Below are 12,862 nucleotides of genomic sequence, written 5' to 3' on the forward strand. Positions count from 1 at the left end.
GACCTCCATATTTCAATTCTGGCTCTCTAAGTACCGTGCAAAAGTCCATATCGGTTCGTAATTATTTGTGGACCTACCTATACATACTTTTTTTATCTAATATATACCACGTATGGGCTAATTTACAATTTAGAAGACGATGTTAAGAAGTTTTAAGATACCTTACCATCGGTAAGTATTACCACAACCCAAGTAATTCGATTGTGGATGACAGTCTTTCGTAGAAGTTTCTACGCAATCCATGGTGGAGGGTACAAACGATTTGGCCTGGCCAAATGTTTTAAATTCGTATCTTTACATTTTCAGATCATGAACGCGGGTTGTTGTTTTGACAACGAATGGTGTCATTTTATTGTTGTCAGATTAACACCGTCTGTTCCCCGTTTGACCCCACACGTGTGTTGATTAATTTTCATGAACGGATCGCTGTGAAGCGTGCAATCCATTCATTATTTTTTCTATGGGTGGAGTTTCATTTTGTTATGGAAAATTATAGTACGTAGGTATAGCATTTTCACTTCAAATGAAACCTTTTACATTTCAAATGAAACCTTTTTCAAACCAAATGAATCATTTTTCAAATCAAATGAAACCTTTTGCAAATCAAATAAAACCTTTCTCAAATCAAATGAAACATTTTACAAATCAAACGAAACCCTTTTCATTTCAAATGAAACTTTTTTCAAATCAAATGAATTTTTGAATTTTTAATAAAATTTTGATCCAGATTTTTATTCGAATTCATATATAGACCATTGATGGTTGGGGTATAAGTACTGTGTACATGAAGGAAACAAATGACATGGCTAAACAATTTATACTTTACGACTGAAAAAGAAGATCAGCAAAAAACGTAGTAAAAAACGCAATGATAATGTTCTTTGATATTTCAGTGTTTTAGATTTCATAAAAAAAAACAAATAAGGAAACTCATAAATAAATATTAACGCTTCTAATTGTATCTTTACGTAAAGGACTTTTAGATAACGCTGACAAATATTTGATCGCAAATTCCACGTCTGCCGAGAAATGGATCAGTACACTTTTTAAATATTTTTTGGAAATTTCCATTATTTTTTTGTCCTTACTGTGTTTTATCTCTGGTAAAATTCAGAAAATTTTAATTTATTGCGAAAACATAGTAAAACAAATAATTTTTATGTATCGTAATGTTAAAATTAGTTCCATCTCTATTTTTGGATGTACATTACGGGTAATGACTTTGGAAGAACTTCCGAATTTTTTGCTGGGATATGAAAATTTTCCAAAAAAAAAATGTTCGGATTTGGGCCGTACACAAAAAAAGAATTTAGACTTACAAATTCTTAGTTTACAACTGACTTCAAAGAAATTTGTTTTATTTTTTAAATTTCGTATGAAAAATTACAATAGTTACTATAACGCATTATGGATTTTCGATTGGATGAAATTTCCCATGAGAATATTAGACATCGATTAGTAATAGCGACTTTAATTTAATTAAAAATCCTAATAAATTTTTGAATAACGTTTACCATAGCTATATTCAATTAAAATCGAGCTTATATTTAAGAGGGCGTGCAGTCCTAAATTAAGAATTGGATAATCAATAATTTCAGCATTAGTTGAGTGCACAAATAAGAAAGGAACACTTAATTCTTCAACGAAATAATTCTTCAAAAGTGTATTGTTGCTTTTAGTGATATACCAATTCCTTTCAAAATAATTTTGCGGGCTAATTATAAATTCATTCATTAAAAAGAATTCCTTTGGTTTTAGAGATTCATTTGATTTGAAAAAAGTTTCAATTGAAATGGAAAAAGTTTCATTTGAAATGGAAAAAGTTTCATTTAATTTGAAAAAGGTTTCATTTGGTTTGAAAAAGGTTTCACTTGATTTGGAAAAGGTTTCATTTGATTTGAAAAAGGTTTCATTTGATTTGAAAAAGGTTTCATTTGAAGTTAAAATGCTATATATGATTGGTTAGACTAGCTTGAGTTGAAAAGAGGCTGACGTACACCTAAGCCAGAATTCGGCTTTTTGTGCGCTCTAATTTCATCGTTCTAACGTAACCTTTTTTATTCCAGAATCTCTCTATATCTAACGAATTCCCTAATTTGTTTAAAGTCCCTCTTTGTAAGCTGGCCCAGGTCCCGAATCACAAGGCAGTACCGAATGTATCATCATCCTCAGAACACGCCTTTGTTTCTCCTATTCGGCACAGATATTCTCTCAATTCTATGTGCGCGGGTATTATTTGCACGGGCCTCCTGACTGTAGTCCTACTCTGCTTGAGTAGTTTTACAGTCTTTTTTCGTCGCCTTTCCGTACGTTGCATTAATCCACATCGCTTTATGTGTATTCCGTACCCATTCATCCAACCCGACACGCGTTCCTTGTATTGGTTTTGCGTTCTTTAAGTTCAATTCCCTATGTGTCGTAGCTCTTATCGCCAGATCATTTGTCTTTACGTTTCCTCTTATTGCGGCATGTTCCGGCACCCATGTAGTACAGATCCTTTCGTATTCGGAGTATTCATTGATCATGCTTTTCCATTCCAATATGGAATGGAAAAGCATGATCCAATACGCGATCGAACCTTTATATCCGCTGTTATCTTCATTTCCATCTGGCAATCTGTGAAAATGTTCACATTTGTTGGTCTCGTGTTATTTCGGAGCCATTTAACACATTCAGTTATGGCGCGCACTTCTGCCTGCAGAATTGTGCTGTGGTCCTGCAAACGGAATAGGAGTGCGGTGTCTGGATTATGCACATATACGTCAAGTTCCGTCCTCTAACCCTTGTTTGATCCATCGATGTAGTAGTTATTTCCCTCTGGTGTCCGTTATGAGGTCCTATTTTCTCACTACCATCTCACGGGCATCAAAATGTCACACTCGTCAGCTATGGCCACAACAGGAATACCATCATGGATTGTTGCGGAATTCGCCATTTCACTCGCCGTTTCCCCAATTATCCTATGATGATTCGTCATGTTTCGTGTTTCCATCCATTCTCCCAACATTTCATGCTACGCTTTGAACCTCTATAGGTCTTAAGTCCAGCATTTGTCCAGTATTGACGTAGTCTTCATTGCTCCAGTTATGCCAATATAATATGTCCCTTGGACCCAGTGTGAAATTAGCACTAAAAGTAGCACCTCTTCTCCATTGATGTCCACCAGACTAACGACCTGTATGTCAGGATCGGTCTTATTACGCTCTCATAAATCCAGTGTGTCACCTTTCGGTGCAGGACCCATGTAGAGCCCACTACTCATCTGCACTGTGTCCAACAAATGACGTAAAGAGAGGAACCTCCATTTTAAGCCATTCGGGCTGTCATGACTGAGTCTTGTTGGAATGACCATGGTCCGTTTGTTTGCCAGAGATTTAATTCTATATTTAAGACATTTTCACGATAATATGTTGACTCTACGGTCGATGAATTCGAGTGGGGAGCGGTCATCGGGCATTACGGCGGCTCTTGAGTTCTGGTTGCTAATCGAAAGTGCACATTTTGTACCGTATCTGTGTAGCTACCCTCAATAGAAAAAAAACATATGATATGGGCTCACGTTGGGCGCCACTATATATCTGTAACGGACTCGGGTGCTACTTCTTTGCCAAGAATACACCCTTCTTCGACCATGACTGGAACATATGTTAGCAATGGGCAAGAGGATTTAGGATCAAGTTGTAGAAATTTTTTGTGTTAAAAACTGTTCAATTTGGAATAGCTTCTCATAGGAAGAAAACAAATTCGTTCACTTCGTTCAAGCGAAGCAACTCCTTGGCTCTTTCCAGTCTAACTTTTTTTGTTCATCGGTGAGCTATTGCATTTTTTGCAACTGCAATAGCTTCAGTCCAAGTTCATTTTCCAAAATTTGGTACGTGATGATAGAATATTCCTTCATTCGTGCAAACAACACGGATTAACAGAGATGTCATACTAAACTCTACTCAGGAAATCATGAAAAGAATGTCAAAATGCAAACATACTTGGAGTCTCCAGTCAGTCTTTTTAGAGCCATATTTTGTCCATATCAAACGCATCGTACTAACTACTCGTATATTCTGTAATTAATTCCCAATTAAATATATTCAATAAACTTACTTATCATAAGGTCGTGAGCCCCACATATGGGCAACACTGTTCACAAAGAAGGCCGCATTCAAAGTTGTTGTAAATCTCAAATTGAAACAAATCCAAAATGACTTCCACAATGACTCTCCCCAAAAATGCCAAGGCACCAAGACAGGCAATCCAATCGAGATTAAAGCAAACATGGGTATGAACCATTTCCGTTGAAACATAACAACTCCGTCGTTTTCCAAATCGGACATATCGATAACTTTACGCTTCTCGGCAACCTTAGGGTGGGGTGTCAAGAATAACCAGCCAACATGGGCAAACCAAAAGCCTCTTTTAGCATTATGGGGATCTGCTTCAGTCTCAGAGAATTTGTGATGGATTCGATGATCTAAGGCCCAGGTATAGGCATCACGCTATGGGAAGAAAACAAAGATCATTAGAACAAGCCTTTTTACCCATACCCCAATATAGTTGGTGGGGACGGGGTCTATAACATTAATTGAGTATACTCACCTGGCCCGCTATGGTGAATAAGAAAATCAATACAATACGCAACGGCAATGAAGCGTTATATGATTTATGCGACCACAAACGATGGGCTCCCGCTGTTATGCCAATACCAGAAACCCATACAGCCAGAACAACTGAAATGAATCAAGAAGGGGGGGGGGGGTGAATTTGTCGTTAAATGAATGGATACTCTCAATTTATCAGCACTTTCGTTAAATATATTTAAATTGTTTTCTTTAGCATTTTCTATTGGAAATTGTATTGTATACATGGGTGTGTGTTTGTGTGTGTGTGTATGTAAACACTCCCAGCGGCGTAGTTCATGTGGTTGGAAGGCCTCCTTCCAGGCCGGTCTAGGCATTACAGAGGCCTGCTTAGGACATTACACCTTCCTTTCCATTTAACATAGGGTGAGATTGGAGGGCAAGGCCTTATTTGTAGCTTCCATAAAAGACCCTTCACCAGCCCTCCAAAAAGAAGGAGGCTTACAGGAGTGTATATAAAACACCTACATAATTACTGATAATATAACTACTTCTCACGTCCTTCCTATTGTAGGCATGTTGTAGCGCTATACGGGTTCTCGTTTAGGATGGCCTTCCATACACATTCCCAAAATAATGCCGTTATGATAAATAAATAATCCGGTATTAAATTTGTATGCTTTTGTTTCAAATTTATTTATTTTTAACATTAAAAAAGATTAGCGTTCAGAGATATATAAAAACATAAAGAAAATGTCAAGTCACTCCCCAAGATATCACTATATTTGATTCGTCTGGGGTCTATATTCTTTCTGCGTTTCGGTAAATTTATTGTCAAGATCTGAAAGAACTAAAATGCATTAAAAAATGAAAATAATAAAATAAAATTAAAGGCTTACCGTTAGAGTTTTATACTTAAGGTTACTATCGCAAATGCGAAACACTTTGCAATTTGGAAGACGTACGTACTTTACCAGATCAAGAATTCAACTAACGAATAGCATGTACTGGCGTACGCTAAATTATTATCCACATGGCATTAATGAAAATATTCTCTGACATAAATAGTTATAAATTTCAAATGTTGCTATGTTTCATTTTTGTTTTTGTTTGGGGGTAGAAAATGTTAAAATACAATTCCTCTAACATACACGCACACAAATCCTACGCATTCCTAATAGCTTATTTTTGGAAGTGGAAAGCAATGCAATTACATGCCTATTCATTTCTATTTGTAAGTCGGGGATTGTCATAATATGAAATAACCGTTTGACTTCCAAAGGCATTACAAATGCATTCTAATTATAAATTAATAGGAATGTAAAAAATTTTAAAGCTCTCTTTTAAACGAGAGCACTAGACATCTCTCTTGCTACATACACACAAAAAAATTTTTTTCTGATTCAATCACGAAATTAATTGATCCAATTAATTTTTTATTTGAAATGTCTTCAATCACATAAATGATAGTATCAATTAAAAAATTAATTGACAGTCAATTAAATAATTAATTGATCCAATTAAAAAATTAATTGATACTACTAATTTGTGTGATTGATTTTTATTTCAATTAAAAAATTTGTTGAATCAATTAAATTTTTAATTGAATATTTTTTTAAACTCAATTAAGATTTTAATTGGAGAAATTTTCGTGAATTTTTTTTCTGTGTAATTTTAACACCCATGCTATACAACTTGCTATAAAGAAGGCAGAGAGAATGTCGGTGTGCATAAAATGAAAAAAGTAAATGAAACGCAATGCTTAAATACAGGTCTGATTTTAGAAGGCTTCCGATGAATGTAAAATCAGTACACATGCATGCCTTATAAACACAACTCCTTCCAATTTAAGGCATTTAACATGCCTGAATTTGCAAGGTCCTTCTCAATTCCGCCGCTGGGCTGGTATAATTGTATATGTGTTCTATTTATGATGAAATCTTCCATTTGACACGTTTTGTTCCCCACAACATTGAATCATTTTGAACATTTCTAATGATGATCATCAGTTTCATTTGAGCGTTGGTCAAAGTTCATTTAGTTTATTGATTATTTTGTTTATATTGATGATTATTACCATAATTTGTGTGTCTTCTGTTTTTTGGAAATTGCAATTCACACCACAAAATTTAAGAATGAGTATCATAATGATGGTATAAATAAATTAAAAAAAAATAAAGTCTTAAAATATATGTCAAACTTGCTATTAATTAATGAATGACATAAATAAACCCCCATCTGTCAGTTAGACCGATTTAGTTATAATCCTTAACTTATGACGTGGGTGTAAATTTTGTTCTGTTTTTATACCCCCCTCAAAAATGGGGGAATGAAAATTTTGCCATTCAGATTGTAACTACGGTTACCACAGTTGGTAGAATTCTATAAAAATTTGAGGTTTTTTACAGCTTGGTAAATTGGTAGAATTCTTCATGTTTTGGTATATTTTGCAAAATATATCTCTCCAACTAATACGTGCAAAATTTTCTTAGAAATAAAATTTTAATAAAATTTTTTTATAGAAATAAAGATTTCACAAAATTTTATACAAAAATATAATATAATTTTCTATAAAAATAAAAGTTTATTAAAATTTTGACAAAATTTTCTATAAAAATTAAATTTTGACAAAACTTTCTATAAAAATAAAATTTGGACAAAATTTTCTTTAAAAATAAAATGTTGGCAAAATTTTCTATAAAAAATAAAATTTTGACAAAATTTTCTATAAAAATAAAATTTTTACAAAATTTTCATATAAATAAAAATTTGACAAAATTTTCAAGAAAAATAAAAGTTTGAAATAATGTTGACAAAATTTTCTATAAAAATAAAAATTTAACAAAATTTTCTATAAAAACAAAATTTTGACAAAATTTTTTTTTAAAAATAAAATTTGGACAAAATTTTCTATAAAAATAAAATTTTGACAACATTTTCTATCGAAATAAAGATTTGACAAAACTTTCTATAAAAATAACATTTGGACAAAATTTTCTTTAAAAATAAAATGTTGGCAAAATTTTCTATAAAATAAAATGTTGGCAAAATTTTCTATAAAAATAGAATTTTGACAAAATTTTCCATAAAAATAAAATTTTGACAAAATTTCCGATAAAAAAAGTTTAACAAAATTTTCTATAAAAATAAAATTTTGTCAATATTTTCTTTAAAAACAAAATAAAATGTTGGCAAAATTTTCTATAAAAATAGAATTTTGACAAAATTTTCTATAAAAATAAAATTTTGACAAAATTTCCGATAAAAAAAGTTTAACAAAATTTTCTATAAAAATAAAATTTTGACAAAATGTTCATATAAATAAAAATTTGACAAAATTTTTAATAAAAATAAAATTTTGAAAAAATGTTGACAAAATTTTCTTTAAAAAATTTAACAAATTTTTCTATAAAAATAAAAATTTAACAAAATTTTTTATAAAAATAAAATTTTGACAAAATTTTTTATAAAACTAAAATTTTGACAAAATTTTCTATAAAAATAAAATATGGACAAAATTTTCTATAAAAATAAAATTTTTGACAACATTTTCTATCGAAATAAGGATTTGACAAAATTTTCTATAAAAATAAAATTTTGACAAAATTTTCATATAAATAAAAATTTGACAAAATTTTCTATAAAAATAAAATTTTGAAAAAAATTTGACAAAATTTTCATCAAAATAAATTTTTTCCAAAGTTTTCTTTAATAATACAATTTTGACAAAATTTTTTATAGAAATAAAATTTTGACAAAAATTTCAATAAAAATAAAATTTTGGCAACATTTTCTACAAAAACAAAGTTTTGATAAAATTTTCCATAAAAATATAATTTTGACAAAATTTTCTACAAAAATACTTTTTGACAAAATTTTCTATGAAAATAAAATTTTGACAAAATTTTCTATAAAAATAAAATTTTGACAAAATTTTCTATAAAAATAAAATTTTGACAACATTTTCTATCGAAATAAAGATTTGACAAATTTTTCTATAAAAATAAAATTTTGACTAAATTTTCATATAAATAAAAATTTGACAAAAATTTCTATAAAAATTAAATTTTGACAAAATTTTCATAAAAATAAAATTTTGCCAAAGTTTTCTTTAAAAATACAATTATGACAAAATTTTTTATAGAAATATAATTTAGACAAAAATTTTTATAAAAATAAAATTTAGGCAACATTTTCTACAAAAACAAAGTTTTGATAAAATTTTCTATAAAAATAAAATTTTGACAAAATTGTCTACAAAAATAAACTTTTTGACAAAATTTTCTATAAAAATAAAATATTGATAAAATTTTCTATAAAAATAAAATGTTTACAAAATTTTTTATAAAAATAAAATTTTGACAAAATATTCCCAAGAAATAAAGTTTTGACAAAATATTCCCAAGAAATAAAGTTTTTTTTTCAAAATTTTCCGTAAAAATAAAATTTTGATAAAAATACAATTTTGACAAAATTTTCCAAAAAAATAAAATTTTGACAAAACTGTCCATAAAAATAAAATTTTTACATAATTTTCTATGGGAATACAATTTTGACAAAATTTTCTATCTAAATAAAGATTTGACAAAATTTTCTATTGAAATAAAATGTTGACAAATTTTTCTATAGAAATAAAATTTTGACACAATTTTCTATAACATAGAAATAAAGATTCGACAAAATTTTCCATAGAAATAATATTTTGACAAAATTTTCTCTAGAAATAAAATGTTGACAAAATTCTGTAAAAATAAAATTTTGACGACATTTTCTATAAAAATAAAATTTTGACATTTTTTATAAACACAAAATTTTTTGACAAAATCTTCTATAGAAATATAATTTTGACAAAATTTTCTATAGGAGTAAAGACTTGATAAAATGTTCTATCCTTTCTTTCTAAAAATAAAATTTAGATGAAATATTTATAGAAATTAAATTTTGATAAAATAAGATTTTTTTGTTTGGTAGTATTTTGGTAAAATTTGCTCCAAATTTTGGTAGATTATTTTTGACTCGAGTGACAACCGTGATTGTACCACATCGAAATGTCGATTTCCGGTACGCTACAGCCTTCAAAGATGAAGCCATATTTCTCCTATTTCATGTCCTATTTTTGAACCCGTTTCAACAAAACTAAAGACGATTTCATAAATTTTAAAGGACTTTCCAGAATTATTGAAGTCATATCGACTTTAGTGAAGCAAAATTTTCTTTCATGTAACCAACTTCATTGAAAAGTTTATCGACTTTTGGGCAAAGAAAATATTTTATATTAGTGAAATGCGCCATCTGTAGTAATCAAAATTCGCTTTCGCAGTTTAAGGACATGAAATATCTGTGCTCATGACAATATTTTTTCCAGTGTAGGTTCAGGTTTTCATGTACCCATATAAACTTCCAACTTGCCTTCGTGACCTTCTAATCACTTCAATAAGAAAAAATCTAAATAAAATGTGTACATAAATAAAAAACCTAAACGCATTTTCAAATTTATTTAGTGAATAAATTTATAGATTTAATAAAATTTTATTCGTAGTATAAAAATTAATTGAAATATCACCATAGATGTCGGTTTGATGTCAGTTAAAAATGTATATTTATATATAATAATTTATAATTTTTTGCGTTATGTATATAAATATTTTTAACCGAGAAAGTTTTTTCTTTGTTGTAATTCAATCATCTCTTACATCATTAAAATCAGTGTTCCGAAGTTTAAATGACGTGGGCAATAATATTCAAAACAATCATCGTATTCGTTATGGACGCTGTGTTTACAATTAGAATTAAAATGAAATTAAAACCCATAAACTATATCAGACTTGCGAATTGGTTAAGTAAATACATTCGAATCTATATCATTAATAAGAAAGTAAATGTAAGTAACGATTTATAGGGGTACAGTGAGAAAAAATACAATAATTAACTTGTTTGTGGTTGTAGAAATACATCTCGAATGAATGTTTCGATAGGCGGTACAAATACGAACAAATGCAAAAATCCTGTCGGCAAAAATTATAAGTTTTCTTGTTTGTAATATTTTCAATATTCAACGTAGGAGTTCAATAAAAACTTGTAATGAGGCCAGGCAACAATAATGCCATGCAGTGAGTTAAAATTTAATAAGAGATGTCAACACTATCCCATTTTCCGCCAAGGAATTAGACTAGATTTTAATTTGACGATATTCCGCTAGCCGTCAAGGTATTCCCTTCACGGAAAAATCTACCAAAACTTGCAGACAATTTTACCACAAATATACCAAACTTCAAAATATTATTTTGAAGTTTTAAAAAAATTATATTTCTATAGAATTTTTTTTTTTTTGCAAAATTTTATTTCTATAGGACATTTTGACAAAATTTTATTTCTATAGACAATTTTGATAAAATTTAATTTCTATAGAAAATTTAGTTAAAATTTTATTTCAATAGAAAATTTAGTCAATATTTTATTTCTATAGGAAATTTTGTCAAAATTTTATTTCTACAGAAAATTTTGTCAAAATTTTATTTCTATAGAAAATTTTGTCACAATTTTATTTCCATAGAAAAGTTTGTCAAAATTTTATTTCTATAGAAAATTTTGTAAAAATTTTATTTCTATAGAAAACTTTGTCAAAATTTTATTTCTACAGAAAATTTTGTCAAAATTTTATTCCTACAGAAAATTTTGTCAAAATTTTATTTCTATAGAAAATGTTGTCAACATTTTATTTCTATATAAAATTTTGTCAAAATTTTATTTCTATAGAAGATTTTGTCAAAATTTTGTTTCTATAAAAAATTTAGTCAACATTTTATTTCTATAGAAAATTTAGTCAAAATTTTATTTCTACAGAAAATTTTGTTAAAATTTTATTTCTATAGAAAATTTTGTCAAAATTTTATTTCTATAGAAATTTTTGTCAAAATTTTATTTCTATAGAAAATTTTGTCAAAATTTTATTTCTATAGAAAATTTTGTCAAAATTTTATTTCTATAGAAAATTTAGTCAACATTTTATTTCTATAGATAATTTTGTCAATGTTTTATTTCTATAGAACATGTTGTCCAAATTTTATTTCTATAGAAAATTTTGTCAAAACTTTATTTCTATAGAAAATTTTGTCAAAATTTTATTTCTATAGAAAATTTAGTCAACATTTTATTTCTATAGAAAATTTTGTTAAAATTTTATTTCTACAGAAAATTTTGTTAAAATTTTATTTCTATAGAAAATTTTGTCAAAATTCTATTTCTATAGAAAATTTTGTCAAAATTTTATTTCTATAGAAAATTTTGTCAAAATTTTATTTCTATAGAAAATTTTGTCAAAATTTTATTTCTATAGAAAATTTTGTCAAAATGTTGTTTCTATAAAAAATTTAGTCAACATTTTATTTCTATAGAAAATTTAGTCAAAATTTTATTTCTACAGAAAATTTTGTTAAAATTTTATTTCTATAGAAAATTTTGTCAAAATTTTATTTCTATAGAAAATTTTGTCAAAATTTTATTTCTATAGAAAATTTTGTCAAAATTTTATTTCTATAGAAAATTTTGTCAAAATTTTATTTCTATCGAAAATTTAGTCAACATTTTATTTCTATAGATAATTTTGCAATGTTTTATTTCTATAGATAATTTTGTCAATGTTTTATTTCTATAGAAAATGTTGTCCAAATTTTATTTCTATAGAAAATTTTGTCAAAATTTTATTTCTATAGAAAATTTTGTCAAAATTTTGTTTCTATAAAAAATTTAGTCAACATTTTATTTCTATAGAAAATTTAGTCAAAATTTTATTTCTATAGAAAATTTTGTCAAAATTTTATTTCTATAGAAAATTTTGTCATAATTTTATTTCTATAGAAAATTTAGTCAACATTTTATTTCTATAGATAATTTTGTCAATGTTTTATTTCCATAGAAAATGTTGTCCAAATTTTATTTCTATAGAAAATTTTATGAAAACTTTATTTCTATGACAAATGTTTTCAAAATTTTGTTTCTATAAAAAATTTAGTCAACATTTTATTTCTATAGAAAATTTAGTCAAAATTTTATTTCTACAGAAAATTTTGTTAAAATTTTATTTCTATAGAAAATTTTGTCAAAATTTTATTTCTTAGAACATTTTATTTCTATAGAATATTTTGTCAAAATTTGGACATCGCCCTTTTTATCCGATTTACTCGAAATTGAAAATCTAGAAATATTTTAGGTCCATAAATAGTAGACCGATCTTCCGATTTGACTACTTGGGTGTCTAGCCGATTTTCCTGAATTCCAAAACCTGGAGGTAT

The 12,862-nt window shown here is 27.6% G+C and overlaps 1 protein-coding gene across 2 annotated transcripts in view; it reads right to left on the minus strand.

Annotated features, from left to right (window-relative positions):
- The window catches only part of LOC142223649 (acyl-CoA Delta-9 desaturase), a 61,106-nt gene that overhangs the window by 3,557 nt on the left and 44,687 nt on the right, over window positions 1-12,862 (minus strand). For both annotated transcript variants that reach the window (XM_075293531.1, XM_075293589.1), the window contains exons 3-4: window positions 4,591-4,721; window positions 4,099-4,490 (exon numbers count right to left, since the gene is read on the minus strand). In XM_075293531.1, the coding sequence (XP_075149646.1) occupies window positions 4,099-4,490; window positions 4,591-4,721 (523 nt within the window). The remainder of the gene's footprint in view (window positions 1-4,098; window positions 4,491-4,590; window positions 4,722-12,862) is intronic.

Source organism: Haematobia irritans, chromosome 1, assembly GCF_050003625.1.
Source record: "Haematobia irritans isolate KBUSLIRL chromosome 1, ASM5000362v1, whole genome shotgun sequence".
NCBI classification, from domain to species: domain Eukaryota; kingdom Metazoa; phylum Arthropoda; class Insecta; order Diptera; family Muscidae; genus Haematobia; species Haematobia irritans.